The following is a 15,022-nucleotide window of genomic DNA, read 5'->3' on the forward strand; positions in this document are numbered from 1 at the left end:
TGAATGCGGAGAAGGATTTATGGATTGTGGAAGCAAGGACTCCTACAATCGAAGTTTGTTACGGAATTGAGAGGCACATTTTAAACTTCCGTCTATGCATCATTAGGAGAAGACATTAGCAATTGACTGATTCTATCAGCTTCTCTGTTTAGTTCTCCAATTTTAATCAAATAGGACTGAGACAGGCATTAATGGTTTATCTGCTTTTATATCACTCTCTCTGGTCAAGTCTCCATGCTGACATGCATATGGTAATTGGAGATTAGTCATTTCCTGGGATACACTTCATCGTCCTTAGAAGCCATACAACCAAGATTGGGTGTCCTTTGCTTTGGGTCCAGCTGGGAGGTTTCAAAGGGCATCCCTGGCTATTCAGATAAGTCTTGTCTGGGACTGTGGGGCAGCCCCAGGAGCAGCAAGTTAGTGGTCCCAGGCCCCCTGCCACAGCCATTTTTTTCAAGAACAAAAGCAGACGGCCAGAGAGAGAGAGACAGAGAGAGAGACAGCGACAGCTTGCATTGGCACCGATGGGGTTATCCTTATCGGGAAGGAGAGGCTCCTCCAGCTGGAGGTGCGCTTCTGAGTTTCAGAGCCCCTCCTAATGAATTTTAGACTGAGAATCTCATTCTCCTAGAACTATCACTTGAGAATCAGAGTAATTATTTCCTATTGCCCTTTGTGGAATACAGTTATAATTGCATTACTGTTAACGGTGTTCGCATTAACACTTAATTGTTAATGTCCTCCTAATTTGGAGGAAATCATCACCTCTTCATATTTCATTGCCAGAAAGAGTTGTTAAACTCCGAGAGGATAATTTGAAGCTTCTAAATGGAGAAACAAGAAAAGATGCTAGAATTCGGGGGCAGGATTTGTAGAATGACTTCTCTTTCTGGGGTCTGCGTGCGCCTGCGTTGGTTTGCTTTTAAGGTATTATGCATCTGCTGCTTTTGGAGGGTAAGCGGCCCTGCATAGTCGATCCCTGGAACGTACCGGGGATTCCTGTGTGGCATGGAAACGACTCTGGGGTCCGTGGGAGGAAAAGGGCAGCCGCTCTCTCTCATAGCTGACATCCTGTTTGCGTGTTGAAAGACACATTAACAAGAAAAGAAAGACGCCACTGTGACAAGGTCATGCAGACAGTGGTGGGCTGCAGGCCTTGACTTTCAGATGATTGTTAACATCTTCTTTTACAATACACTGAACTGCCTGTTGTTCACAGCCACGCGATTCCCTGGCTTCGCTCCGCAGCAGGAAACGGAAATATTTTGAGAAGTCTTTATTCAGGCTCGAAGCGGGGCGGAGGGGGGGGGGGGGGACCTGAGAGAAAGAGGAAATACCAGAATTATGTCAATCTTCGAATCTGTTAACTACCGTTTGGGGCGTTGGATGGTGTATTTTCATTTGAACGTAGGATGGGCACCTCTCTGACTCTGGTTTGGAAAGAACGTTTTTAGGGCCTGGAAGGAAGAATCCCAAGCCGCCTGGGTGTTGGACCTGCAGAGTCCCACGGTGCCTGGTGCTTGACGTCATGTTACACTGCTGCCCTCTTAAAATTCTTCATAATTTTGGGACAAGGGGTCCCGTGTTTCATTTTGCCCTGGGACCCACAAATCGTGTAGTGTAGGTCCTGCTGAGCACAGGGAGTGTGGTTTGAGTTTCACCAAGCGTTCCTGGAAGCCTGATTCTCTTCAATGCCACCCCCCATAAGTAATTAAATTTTGTACTCTTACCAGCACAGGAACTGGTTTGACAACATTGCAGGCTTGTTCCTTTTTTTTTTTTTTTTAAGATTTTATTTATTTATTTGACAGAGATCACAAAGTAGGCAGAGAGACAGGCAGAGAGAGGAGGGGAAGCAGGCTCCCTGCTGAGCAGAGAGCCTGACTCGGGGCTCAATCCCAGGACCCTGAGATCATGACCCGAGCCGAAGGCAGTGGCTTAACCCACTGAGCCACCCAGGCACCCCAGGCTTGTTCCTTTAAAAAGAAATGTCGTTTAGTTAAGTAGCTACATTTCCTAATGCTTGTATGATGGCAAATAGCCTGTTTGACCTAATTTTTTTTTTTTTTTTTACTTTTCAATTCGGTATTATTGTATCCAATGTAGGCTACGAATGTATGTCGAAATATGGTGGATTAATGAAGAGTTCAGTTTCAGAAGCTTTAATGTATATTTCAACCAAAAGAACCATTAAATCTGGTGGAATACCAGAACTGGTGAGGTTTGAGCACACACCTTGGGGCACATTCCTTAATTTCTACAGGTGGGATTGTTTAGACCTGGAAGATTTCAAAAGCACATTCTAAGGGAGGTCACCTGGCAGGGGTACAGGACGGAATGGACCTTTACCCGTTCCTCTTGGCAGGGCTTGATTTCTTATCAAGTTATGCCCTGACAAGTGAGGAATGACTCCGTGCATTTTGCTTTGCTCTGTGACTCATTAGCTTTATTTCTCACAAACACCCTTCCCTCCCAAGTACAATCTAAAAAGTTCTGTCATTAAAAGCAATTTTGTTTTTCCTGCCTAAGGGAGACTGTTTTCCACAAAATATGTGCATTTTGACAATGTGCGCCTAGCCCATTTAAAGCTGTAAGTATAATTTCTTTTTTATTGGGTGATAAACTTTCTTTCTGACAAAACAAAGGACAGTCGAGATTTCTTCCCTTTTAAAAAATTGTGATTTCGCATTTCTTTACACATGTTTTAAAACACATTTTATATAAGGCTGCTTTTAAAAAAGAAAGTTATATGGCTTTGCGTGTAATCAGTTCTTCAAAGATGTCAGTGGTGTTGAGCATTAAATGAAGCATAAATAGGTCACAAAAGGAACAAAATGCCGTGTTGCATCTCAAAATCTGGATTTAAATGTTTCATTCCTGTGACTATAACATGATTATGAATTTACTGCAAAAAACCGAAAGCCTGAAGTTGACGTCAGGATGTATGCGTGCATACATAGGTTAGTTACTTTTCTGATGATTTCTGGTGTGCCGTGCAAAGAAAGGACTTTGGACAGTGAGTCACAGCTCTCTTCCCTGCCTCTGCCTGGCAAAGCCAATATGATGGCATCTCCAGACCCTGCCTCTGGGTCCCACTGCCATTAATGCTCAGTGCTGGCTTTTCCTACTGGTTCTCACTCTTGGGTTTTACTTCCGGGTCAATAAAGCCAAGAGATAAAGCCGCCTTAGGAACAGACTATGAGCAGAACATTTGCTATGCACGTGTATTGCCAGGATTTACTATATCTATTTTTAAATATGCCCTGATCTTTTTTTACCTGATAGCTTTCTGTGGAAATTGTATATTCCTAAACATCCCTTTGCCATGGATACTATTACTTGTCATAATAGACGAAACTCTACTCCTCAGGCCTGTTTTCTCTTTGTCAAAAGTAGAGATTAGCCAGCGTGAGAGAGTTGTTAAAGGTCTGTTAGCACCATAAGGAGATTTTTCTCCTTGACTACTTTGAAAGACGGTTCATACGGGAATCATTTTCTTATTCCATGATTCATTGTTTGTTAAGGCTATATCTCTGTATCACCTGTAGTTCTCGTAATACTGTTAGAGGTCTAGATGATTCACTTTGAAACTACTGCCTCAAGTGATCAGATTTGATGGATGCTGAGAGGGCCCCTCACTTGTCCTGTTGTCTCAGATTCCACCGTTATCATCATTCCTTTAGATTTATATTTCGATTTTGTTCCGTAATTACCTATTTAAATGTAAATTGCTCTGTAACCTCTTAGTAGTCTTCTAAAGATTGGTTTTCCTTATTAAGACTAAGGCTCCACCAAAGAAGGACGCAGGCCAGAGATCCGGGCCGTACAAGAATAAAAGAAAGACTGGAGACAGACATACACCCTTCACAATGAACGTAGGGCTATAATTTCTTCTTAGGTATCTTTCTTGGCCTGGGAAAGTCTTGTCTGTTTCCCCCAGTTCCGACTGCCACAGTTTTACAAGACGAGCCTCAAGGGCCAACACTTCTGCCCCTTCCCTAATACTCGGCCCCCAGATGTCGATGGCCCTGCCCCTCTTGCTTGCAGAACCACATGGATCTCACGCTGTAGTTGGTTGTGAGCTTGCCTTGTCTCCTCTAGGAGACATCCCAGGAGTGGTATATATGAGCCGGAGACCTAACTTCGCTGACGGTGACAGAAACTAGGAAAGGCGAGTGTCACAAAGCAAATTTTTCTTCGTTGATTTTGCAAGAATATTCCTGATGCAACACAGCTGGGAAGGGTAGCATTCCATTCACCCAAATTAGGCCCAGTGACATCAGCTGTGTTCCTGTGTATGATTCATGAAAATAGGCAGACACCGAGGCTTACTGTGGGAGGCGGGAAAGGATTTTTGGGACGGAGAAACGGTTTCTATCTCTTTGGCTTTGATACCCAGCTCCGCTTGAGTTATTTTTCTCCAAGCCTAGCTGACTGGCTAGAATATGTGGACGGGGAGGATAAAGTATTATCTCTGCAAAGCATAGCAGTGACTCAGCATTTAATACCTGCTCCTTTGACACAGACTGTGGCTTAACACAATTTATGAGCTGTTCATTGTCTCCGAATCCACAGTGGAATTTTGGTGTCCTAGTGAAACATGGGTAGTGCAAGGATGAACTCTTTTAGCAAAGGGAGGCGTTTCAAAATACCTCAGGCACTGTCGTGGTGCCACGAAAAGTGCTTTGGAGTAGAAATACCTGGGGTTGAAGTCCTGCACGTAGAAGCTGGTGACTCGATGTGAGTTAGCCTCCTAGCTCTCCGGACTTGGTCAGGGAAGCTGGAGATGACAGCGGGGGAGCAGTCCTTCCTGCCAGCGTTGCTGGGGGTACTTGGCAGGAAGGCAGGATGGTTGAGGGGCACACAGCACAGCACAGTCTGACACCAGCAGTCATGAAACCTGGCTCATTCCACTTTCACGTATTTTTTTTCGTGAAGATCTTGGGCTCTGTTTGGCTGAGATTGTGTATATAGCTTTGGGAGTGCCCCCCCCCCCCCCCCGCTTTTTCCCAATGTACTAATGGACGCCATGAAAATACATTTAAAATGAGGCAACATTTGTGCAAACAAACTGGAACAGCCAGAGATGGAAAGAAGAGATCTTTATTATCGTTCATTACATTTTTTTATGTATGCCACTATGATGGATTCGCTTGGGAATAAAATCTCTGCTAATTATTTAGCTACCTATTCATTTGATTTTCATTTGTGTTGGGCTTAAGTTCCCATCAGCTAATTACCATAATTTCATGAACACCATCCTGGCTTCACTGTCATATTGGCTCACACTTTATGAGGGAAAGCCGCATCTTTATGTGATATCTTTGGAATAGAAGAGAACCTGGTGTTCTACTCTAGTAGGAGTCACCCACGACTCACTTTTAGTATTCATCTGGCCATATTAATTCTTTATTATTTTTTTTTTAATTAAGATAGAGAGGTAGGGTGGTGGGGAGGGAGAGAGAGAGAATCCCAAGCAAAGCTCCATGCACAGTGGAGAGCCTGATGCAGGGCTCCATCCCACAACCCTGGGATTGTGACCTGAGCCAAAATCAAGAGTCGGATGCTCAACCAACCGAGCCACCCAGGCACCCCTGGCCATATCAGTTCTCCTAGTATTCTACATATGTTCTGACAGAGCAATATCTAAGAAACAGAAGGAAATGACTTTGAGTTGTGATTTTAGGTAACTGTTGACCATTATTTCTAGAGGCTTAACTGTTCACTCCTTCCAGATATGCAAGAAGAGATGGCCTTTGGAGGGACTTGGAAGGAAGTGAAGGTGACTTCTGGTGTATTTTAAGTCATAATTTAGGTCACATTTGGGAAAAAGGAAAAAAAAAAGCTTTGCCGTCGCTGTTGGAACCATTGGCCCAAGGAAAAGCAGTGGTTCAGAAACTTGCCTTGAACTGTTTTTCTTTAAAAAAAAAAAATCTCACACAGAATGGAAAGTTTGGGTCACAGGTGTAAACCCTTAGGCCTTGCTTCCTCAGTGAGCTCAGAGCTGGTCTCAAGGACAAAAAAAAAAAAAAAAAAAGAAGAAGAAGAAGAAGAGAGAGAAAGAAGTTTTGCATTAAAAACAGATTTACCTCTCCAGGCAGAGGGATGGCTATGAACACAGTCTCTGTCAGGACTGGAGTCAGGAGGGAGAGTTGGAAACCGCAGCTATGGACTTGAGGTGTTTATTTTCTCCTCTTCTCTTTCCTAGTATGTTGAATTTTGCTCATGGATTTGGTTTTGCTTCAGAGTTCTTTCTGTGTGATAAGTGAAGGTTAGCTACTTGGGGACTGGTAGTTAATTTGAGCCTATGGGCGACTCCCCTCTTGCCTGGGATTCTATTTGTAACATTCTGCTCTGTGGGTTTAACTAAACTGTCAGGATGGCAGAGGGCTGAGTTATTCGAGTTCACTGTAGAAAGCTCAGGCAGGAAATGAAACTGTTTAGCACCCCAGAGAAAGGAGTTGCAGCAGGGAAGGAGAGTGTCTGGGCCCAGAATCCCCTGTGATACTTTGTTTCTCTGGAAAATTATGTGCTGAATGTCTCCCTCTCATCCCCTGAGGACGTACAGACAATAGATTTTGAAGCGGCCTCACCTCCATGTTTTTACCCCCACCTTTGCCAGAGCACAGACTTGATCTAGTCTTTTCTGAGGGGGAGGCAGCTCGCATCCCACTCCATCCTAGGGCCCGAGTGGTGGCAGGGGTGATGAAGAGTGTAGGGACAGGCTGAGACACATCCCCAAAAAACAAGAGTGGACCGAGACTCTTCTTGGCTTTCTTTCGAAGGTGCTGGTAAGCTGGCCCTGGGGCTGAACTGAAGCCGGCCAGAGTCTCCAAGGGTGAGAAGGTCAGGGAGGTGTGCCTAAGTTAGGCCCTGACTCCTATTTCAACATGATGGAGTTCCTATTGTCCGCTCTCTGCAATCATTGCATCTGGTTCAAAGATGGTCATTGCAACGTACTCAAGGTTCTCCTGAGCTTTAAAATTATTTGCTTAATGCTTTCAACCCACTGCCCTTGCTGCTGTACTACAGAGTTAACCTTGACCAGGTAGGAGGCGGTTGGTGGTACCCGCAGCCTGCTCACAGTTTGGGGCTTTGCTACAGGTGGCCAGGGGTGGCCTCATTTTTAGGGGCGCCTTTGAAATCAGCATCAACAAATCCTGCTCATCCTCACGGGAAGCAAAGTGGTGTCGATTTTATGGAAAGAAAAGATACAGGAGCATATGAAAGGATCTAGAAAAGCCCAATATTAATGAATTGTAAGTTGATTAAAAGAGAATTCTTAGAGCTGGAGCTTCCCCAAATTAATTCGAGCAATGCTTTTATTTATTTTTTTTCTTTTGGTATCCTGAGTTTATCACTCTGCTGATTATCCAAGTTCTTCTAAGCCCTCTCCCAGGTTTTAAAGTTTAATTTTTTTTGTCCTCTAAAATGTTTAAGTCGCTTGTATTTTTTCCAAAGTGTCACAGTTCCCCTCACTGAATCTCAGTGCTTTATTTTACACACTCACACATACGTGGCCTGTCTGTCACAGGTGTGTGTTGGGAAAATCTTGGAAGATATAGTAAAAATAGCTAGGCATGGTAACTTAGCTTTTTAATTCTAACATTTTGCTAATTATAAGAGAAATGTACTATCATTGAAGAAAATTAGAAATATACATTTTTAGGGGCACCTGGGTCGCTCCCTGGGTTAAACCTCTGCCTTCAGCTCAGGTCACAATCTGAGGGTTTTGGGATCGAGTTCCGCCTTGGCCTCTCTGCTCAGCAGGGAGCCTGCTTCCCCCTCGCTCTCTGCCTGCTGCTCTGCCTACTTGTGATCTCTTTCTGTCAAATAAATAAATAAAATCTTTAAAAACATATATATACACACACACACACACACATTTTTTGAATATGCTGATAAAAATAAATTATTCCCAATATTACCATCCAGGGTATTGATTTTTCTTAGCTAGGGCTCAATGTGTATGTGTGTATGCTAACAGGTGTATGTGTGTATGCTAACATGACCAAAATTACTTTATTTTTGTAATCTGCTTTTTCATTAAGTGATATGACAGGCTTTTTCATTAAGTGATATATTAATTAGAGCAATGACCAACGAAACTTTCTCAGACTCATTTGAGAAAGATTATGATTTTATTTTGGAGCAAAATGAAAAGTGTGCTCCGTTAGAATTAGAAAATGTAGGACTAGAGCCCCTCAACTGCCCCCTCCCGCATCTCATTTCAGCACCCTCTCTTCAGAGATAAGGAAAGGGAGCCCTGGACAGTGTAGGTCATGGGCAAGGTCACACTGGAAATCACTGACAGAATAGGGACTGGAATCCGACCCCGCTGCCTTACAGCCAGCTGTGTTTTCTCTCCAGTACAGGCCTTTGCACGGGTTTTGACTTTCTGCCCGTGAACGAACTTCACGTTCGTGAACCTTTCGAATCTTAGTGCAAAGAAGGCATGAACCATTCAGACAATGGGTTTGGGAGCAGGGGGAAGAGGGACACAAACTTGGTTGCTTATTGGACAGGTGGCCGAGCTTCTCAGTGATAGGAAGCTGCCATTTGGGGTAATTCTGTCCCTCCCAGCAGGACACAACTTTATGCTTTGCCAGGTGTCATCTTTGCTTTTTGACTGTTGCACAGATGGGTAGGGATGGTGTTTCCATTGAATTAATGACTTAAACTCACTAAGTCACTTAAATTATTGACTCAAGAACATACTAGCTGTGTGTGAAGCTCTAGTTCTGGTTCATAGTGCGCACTTGGGGGCCTTGAATGTGGGGCTTCTTGCATTGTGCGTGTATGTTGTGGGACAGAGTTTCTATCTGAAATGGTGATAGCACGTCCTCGGGATAGCATTTGTCCCATTTGTTCACTTGATTTCTCAACAAAAAATAATGATCCGAATCCAGAAATTGTTGATAGAGACGGAAGGTGCTCCTTTTTTTTTTTTTTTTTTCCTACTTTCTACTTTCATTGTCTTTCTCCCTCTCTGGTTTTTTCTTTGTGCAACCTACCCCCCCACACACACACACTCTGTCCTCCTTGTGTCTTCTGAATTCTCTCACTGTTCACTCTTTGCTGTGAGAATAACACCTGCGTGTGTCCCAGGACCAGGGAGCTTCTGAGCGCCCGTTAGTGCATGCGTGTGTGTCCCGGCATCGTCAGGATCTCTACACAGAGCCCAGGTCCTAACCACCACACTCCGCAGAAAGAACATTCTGAAGAGTTGCAGGAAATAATTGATCAAGAGGTTGCTCTGTGCAGGGCACATTGGAATTTAGTTAATGTGTAGCCTGAAGCAGAAAGTGTCTAACTGCTTTCAAGGCCCTTTGAAAACGTGTACAAGTATTTGGTGAGAACTTCAGAACTCAGTTAAGCTGTCTTTGATTCCAAAGATATCCCTAGGGCCAAGTGAATAAATTACAGATGCTTTTTAAAAAAAAAAAAATTTTTTTTAACTTAATGCCTATATTAAATAATTGATTTTTTTATGAACCAACGTGACTAAATATGTTAATCAAGTTATTGCTGAATTTGCTTAATTTCCCCCACATTTTTTTTAAGAACGTTGCGTTTAAAGAGATAGTAACAGGATCCTTTGTTGTCCTTGTACAACAGTCAGGGGGAAGCCATGCTGCATCTGTGAGGTGTTGCAGGTCCTTTCTGTGGAGCTCTCTTCACCTTCCTCCCCCACACGCTCTTGCCTAGATTACAACTTGTAGAAAGGGTCTTTTTCTCTGTATTTAATATCTAGCACGTAGGGCCTCTCTTTAGGGGTGTATCGACTGGCTTCACAAAGATGCTATTTGGGGCTTGAACTCAGTGACTTGCTAAGTGGTACCTTTGTACCCTTAAAGAATTCTATTGAATAGCTTTCTCTCTACTTGGAGGCAAGTTCAATCTCTACATCTCTATACTTTGTCCTTGCTTCATCTGACAATTGCATAGGGCTGCATGTTGTAATTATGGGTATTTTAACCCATGCTTTTACATTCAGTCTCTTTCTCTTTTCAGAAAACCTTAACGTTCCTTGTTCTATCTTGGTTTTATTTTTAAACTTCAAGGTCTCCTGGAACCTGGGCATTGGAAGAAACCTTGAGAGTCGGGTAGTCTGGTTCCTGCCTCTTTCATTTAAATGGGCAGGTGTGGGAAGTTGAAATTTCCCTCCTGAAAACACAGGGGATTACCGGGAAAGTTTTCTGAGATACTGGACTTGTGCCTGAGGTGGTCACTGTTCCTTCCCTTGGGGTTTTGACACCTATCCCCACCGTATTTGCATGACAAATGGGGAATGAATGCAGAGTATCTTTTTGTTTTTCTCACTGAATATCCTAGGATATTTCTAAAGGAGGGGTTAATGGGAAGCTCATTTTCTCCTGTTCTAATGACTTAGCTATATTCTCCTAACAGTCCGAGACACCCATAGAGCTGAAGAGGCTGCTGTCCTTAGGGAATCTGAAATTGATTAGCATCTCTCTCTCTCTCTCTCTCTCTTTTTTTTTTTTAAGATTTTATTTATTTATTTGATAGAGAGAGAGATCATAAGTTGGCAGAGAGGCAGGCAGAGAGAGAGGGGGAAGCAGTTCCCCGCTGAGCAGAGAGCTCTATGTGGGGCTCTATCCCAGGACCCTGAGACCATGACCCGAGAAAGCAGAGGCTCAACCCACTGAGCACCCAGGCACCCCTGATTAGCATCTCTTATGAGCCTTCAAGCTTTTTGGTAATGTTGGTATCATTTCTCTTCCTCCTCCTCCTCCCCTTTCTCCTCCTCCTCTCTTTTTGGTTAAGAGAAAGGAAGTAGGTCAGTTCTGTGCCAGTTTCAGGTTTTTCTACATTTAACATTACAAAGGGTCTGAGTTGGCTCAAAAAAAAAATTTTTTTTTCACCAAAAAGGTAAAGAAACAGTTGATACCTTCTCCCAAGAATGAGACTTTATCCAGTCAAGTTTCGATAAATCAGTTACACTGATACGCTTGCTGTGTGACAGACTGCAACTGAACCTCATTATTCATACATGTCTGTGTGATGTTACCGAATCAATTTGTGCTGTATCCATTTTGCACTCATGGATGGTTCACGGTCCCTTATGAGCAGACATAGTCAGCAGGCAATAATAGAAGACAAGGAGCCCAAATGGATGGGGCCCATAATCCTTTGCTCCATGGTGCTGGGTACATTTTTAACATTCATTTTGAGTGGGTTTGTTTGTTTTGTTTTGTTTTGTTTTTAATTCTGTCATCAATGCGAGGATGGCATCCGCAAAATCAAAAAGCAGATACTTCACAAAGCTTGACAAACCATTCTGCCTTAATTCTAATCCAGATTGTTAAAGGAGGGGACAGAAAGGGTCTCTGTGTCTTCTGATTAACAGAGCAGACCATTCCTGCATGCAGTTCTTTATTGGCTCTTGTAGCCATCTGTGGGGCACAGTCGTCTTTCCTAATTCAAAAAGCAGCATGAAACCAGAAAAGCTAAAACCCGTACTCAGATTTGTTACCTTTTCAGTAGCTAAACAATCCTAAGGACGGATGTTTGAGTTTGTGAGATAGGAGAAGAAAGCATAGGAAATGCCTGGCAGCACCCATAGCCCAGGTGCCCCGCCGGCTCTGGGGCGTGTTGGAGCAGCCGGCAGGGTGGGGGCCACTACCCTGGACCCTGGAGAAGGGACCGCCATGTCAGCCCACATCTCCTCCTGTGAGAGGCCAGGGGGGCACTCCCACTGAGGAAGTGGGTCAACTCCCCTGTCACACTTGGAGCTCCGCACGTTCTCTGCCCTGTGGCGTTGCTTAACAGCTCAATTCTGGCCACTCTTCTCCCACACTAGTGCACCTATGATCTTTTTGTGGAGGAGGAGAGCCACCTCACAGGGCCTTCACCTCCTCAGCCCTCCCGGTCCTCCAGGAAGTTATTTCTGCACCATCATCCAGGACACTTTACTCTGAGCTCAGTTGCTAATAAACCTGGTTGTCTTCCCCAGTGACTCCACCTCTGGTGGTGTCACATGTGTAGCTGTAAACTGGGAATAGGATGGGTGACCCCAAGGCCTTCTGCACTTTAACCTTCCCTTTGCCCGTAGTTCTAGACTTTTTTGTTGTTCCCGGAAACATTTTGGTTTTTTGTGTCCTATGCATAAGCAAAAAAATAAATAAAATAAAATCAACAAAATCCTATGTGTTTTAATGGATAGTTAAGACCTAAAATGAAACACTGTTAATTTGAGAAGTAAATTTAAAGAAAGAGATGCAAGGGGTACCCAGCCCACTCAGCTGGTAGAGCTTGAGGCTCTTAAAGAGATGCTTCCTAAGTCAGAGAGCAAAGATTTTTCAGATGAGCATTTACCAAAAAGTGTATTTTGAGTTCAAGGTAAAAAGCAAGACTTATGCCTAGAGAGCTTCTATGAGAAGCAAACTTCTGAAAACGAAGCTCTGGAATGTATTGGAATATCCATAATGTCCTGAAATTTCCAAAGAAAAAATGAAAATTATGTTGCTTTCTCCCATGAGGTAGAAGGAAAGATAAAAGTTTCTGTTGCTTATAACACAGAAATGGCAAAACAAAGCAAAACTTCCTAAGATGCTTCCACAGAGAGACTCGGTCACTTTAACAAATGTTTTAAATGGGGTTTTGAAGCAGAAGGGAGTTCAGTGCTTAGTTTCTCTTATGACTTCTGCAAATAATTCATGATCCTGACCTGCACTAAGGTTTTCCAGCACTCTGTTTTCTGCATCACAAAATTGCTATAATAAAGTATTTATTTATCACCATGGTTTATTGTCTGCTTCCCAAAAGGTGTAAGGAGTCCGTGTTCCAGGCATCCTTTTTCTCCCCTCTGGGCCCTCTGCTGTGCTCGTGCTGTCCACCCTGCCCGGATTGCCTCTGCTAACTCGAGATGACTCCTGTCCCAACTTTGACTCTAGGAAGGCTTTTCTTTTCTTTCTTTTTTTTTTTTTTTAAGATTTTATTTATCCATTGGACAGACAGTAGTAGTAGACACAAGTGGGCAGAGAGGCAGGCAGAGAGAGAGGAAGGGAAGCAGGCTCCCCACTGAGCAGAGAGCCCAACGTGGGGCTCAATCCCAGGACGCTGGGATCATGACCTGAGCCGAAGGCAGAGGCTCTAACCCACTGAGCCACCCAGGCGCCCCTCTAGGAAGGCTTTTCTTATCTCTAAGGATCTATTTGGGATCCCATCTTTATATTTCAGAACATAATTTCAAGTCACCCTGACTAGGATTAATTCTGTGAGCACAGGGAATTATTTTATTCATCTTTTTACCTCATATTCAACATAATGCCTAATGTAGGGAAAATTTAGTGAAGGCTTCTGAATAACTAACTGAAGGCTTATCACATGAGACTGTAATAATAATAATAATAATTTTTAAAGTGTAAAGAAGTGAGGGAAAAAAATATATCAAAGGTAATATCTTACTCTCTTGAAGCATTAAATTTAGCTGTAGGCTGCTTTGCAGCCAAGCCCAAGAATAAATAGAATGTGGCCAAAATATAGTAGAAAACAGTATCGTTTAGAGGGATCGGCAGGAGACTCGGAGCAAGAGAGAAAGGGATTTGCATCCAAGCTCCACTATTTACAGTGACCTTAAACAAAATCTAGAATCTCTCTTTCTCTCCTTTCCTGCACCTGCAAAGTGGGAGTTAACAGCTACATTATAAAGTTGTCTAAGGAGTAAATGAATTAATGTACATGAAGTAAATATAGTTGTTGCTCAAGAGTGACATATTCCAGAAGAACACTATGGGTTTTTTGGTTGCTATTTTAAATTAATAGACTACACTCTTTAGAGCAGTTAACTGTTGGGATTTTAAGTTAAATATGGAATTGATAGGGTCAGAAGCCAAGTAAAATAACTTTATCTCTAAAGACTATTTGGCTGTTTTTGTCACCTCAATGGACTACAGTATCAAGTGGCAAATGAGCTTCCTTTGGGAGAAGACGCCTCTAGACCACAACAAGTCAGCAATAAAAGTCAAAAAGGGGAAGTCATGAAAGATGTGTTTCTTTCCATTTGGAATTTAAAATTTCCACATTTGTCTGTTGTAGAACAAAATGAGGGGCATTTGAATAGGTCATTGCACCTGTTCACTGGTAGGTTGACTGGAGGGCCTGTGAATCTGTGGGCCCTGTGGACCCTGGACAAAGGGGAAAGAGTGCAGAGTGTTTGACCTGCTGAGAGGGGTCTCCCCAACTGAAAATCCACAGTGAGTGTGAAGGAAACAGTATACGAGGGCCGAGCCACTGCCCATTCAGGGTCATGCAGATTCTTAGGAAGCTCTGCGAGCCACAGGTAGCATTTGTTTTAAAGGAAGTGGATTTTCAAACCCCAGAGTTCTTGCTGGGCTGGCACGGACCTGGGGAAAGCTAGAGCCGACAGGCGCTCTTGTGGATAGAAGGTGAGCCGTGAGGAAGCGAGGACCCTGAGGGATCAGCACCCCTCCACCCCTACCCCCACCCCCACCTTCACCCCCATGTCTGGAGCAGCAGTGAGACCAGACTGATTTGCTGGGACACGAGTAGCTTGTTCACCTGCCACAGGTGAGGAGCCCGGCCCCTGGCACACTTGCAGCAGCGTGTGGTGTCAGAACAACTCGTCTTAAAATGGAATATTTTTCAGCTCTCTGGAGGCTTTGCAAGATCTGAAAAGATTTTGCTTCTGTGGACTGGCTGCAACACATGCCGCTTTTTACTTCTCTACCTAGACGGAAAGCACTGTGGCCCACTGCTTTGTTCAAACAAGCCCACTTGGAGAGATGACAGTGCAGGAACAGCTGGCTTCTTCAGGAGCTGATGCGCCCTGCCCTGATGTGACCTGAACAGTCACCGCTTCCTTCCTTCTTCCTTCCTTCACTGCTTAAACAAGTTTCAGCATGTTGGAGAAGTAGTATGTGGGAAATGGCCTAGAGCCCTGGGATAAAAATAGATGTCACACCCTAGTTAGGGGAGGTTAAATTAACTTGAGGTTGTAAATATGGACACCTTCTGTTAGGAGCCCAACCGCACA

At 43.7% G+C, this 15,022-nt stretch overlaps 1 protein-coding gene across 5 annotated transcripts in view; it reads left to right on the forward strand.

Moving 5' to 3' along the window:
* Positions 1 to 15,022, forward strand: part of EFNA5 (ephrin A5) — a 277,931-nt gene that overhangs the window by 186,753 nt on the left and 76,156 nt on the right. The window contains exon 1 of one of the 5 annotated variants that reach the window (XM_082723753.1): positions 5,509 to 6,181. The exons of the other annotated variants lie outside the window; for them this stretch is intronic. Coding sequence (XP_082579879.1) covers positions 6,171 to 6,181 — 11 coding nt within the window. The 5' untranslated portion in view covers positions 5,509 to 6,170. Of the gene's footprint in view, positions 1 to 5,508; positions 6,182 to 15,022 lie in introns of those variants that run through there. 5 annotated transcript variants of the gene reach the window in all.

The sequence above is a fragment of the Mustela nivalis genome (genome assembly GCF_964662115.1).
Source record: "Mustela nivalis genome assembly, chromosome: 3".
In the NCBI taxonomy this organism is placed as follows: Eukaryota; Metazoa; Chordata; class Mammalia; order Carnivora; family Mustelidae; genus Mustela; species Mustela nivalis.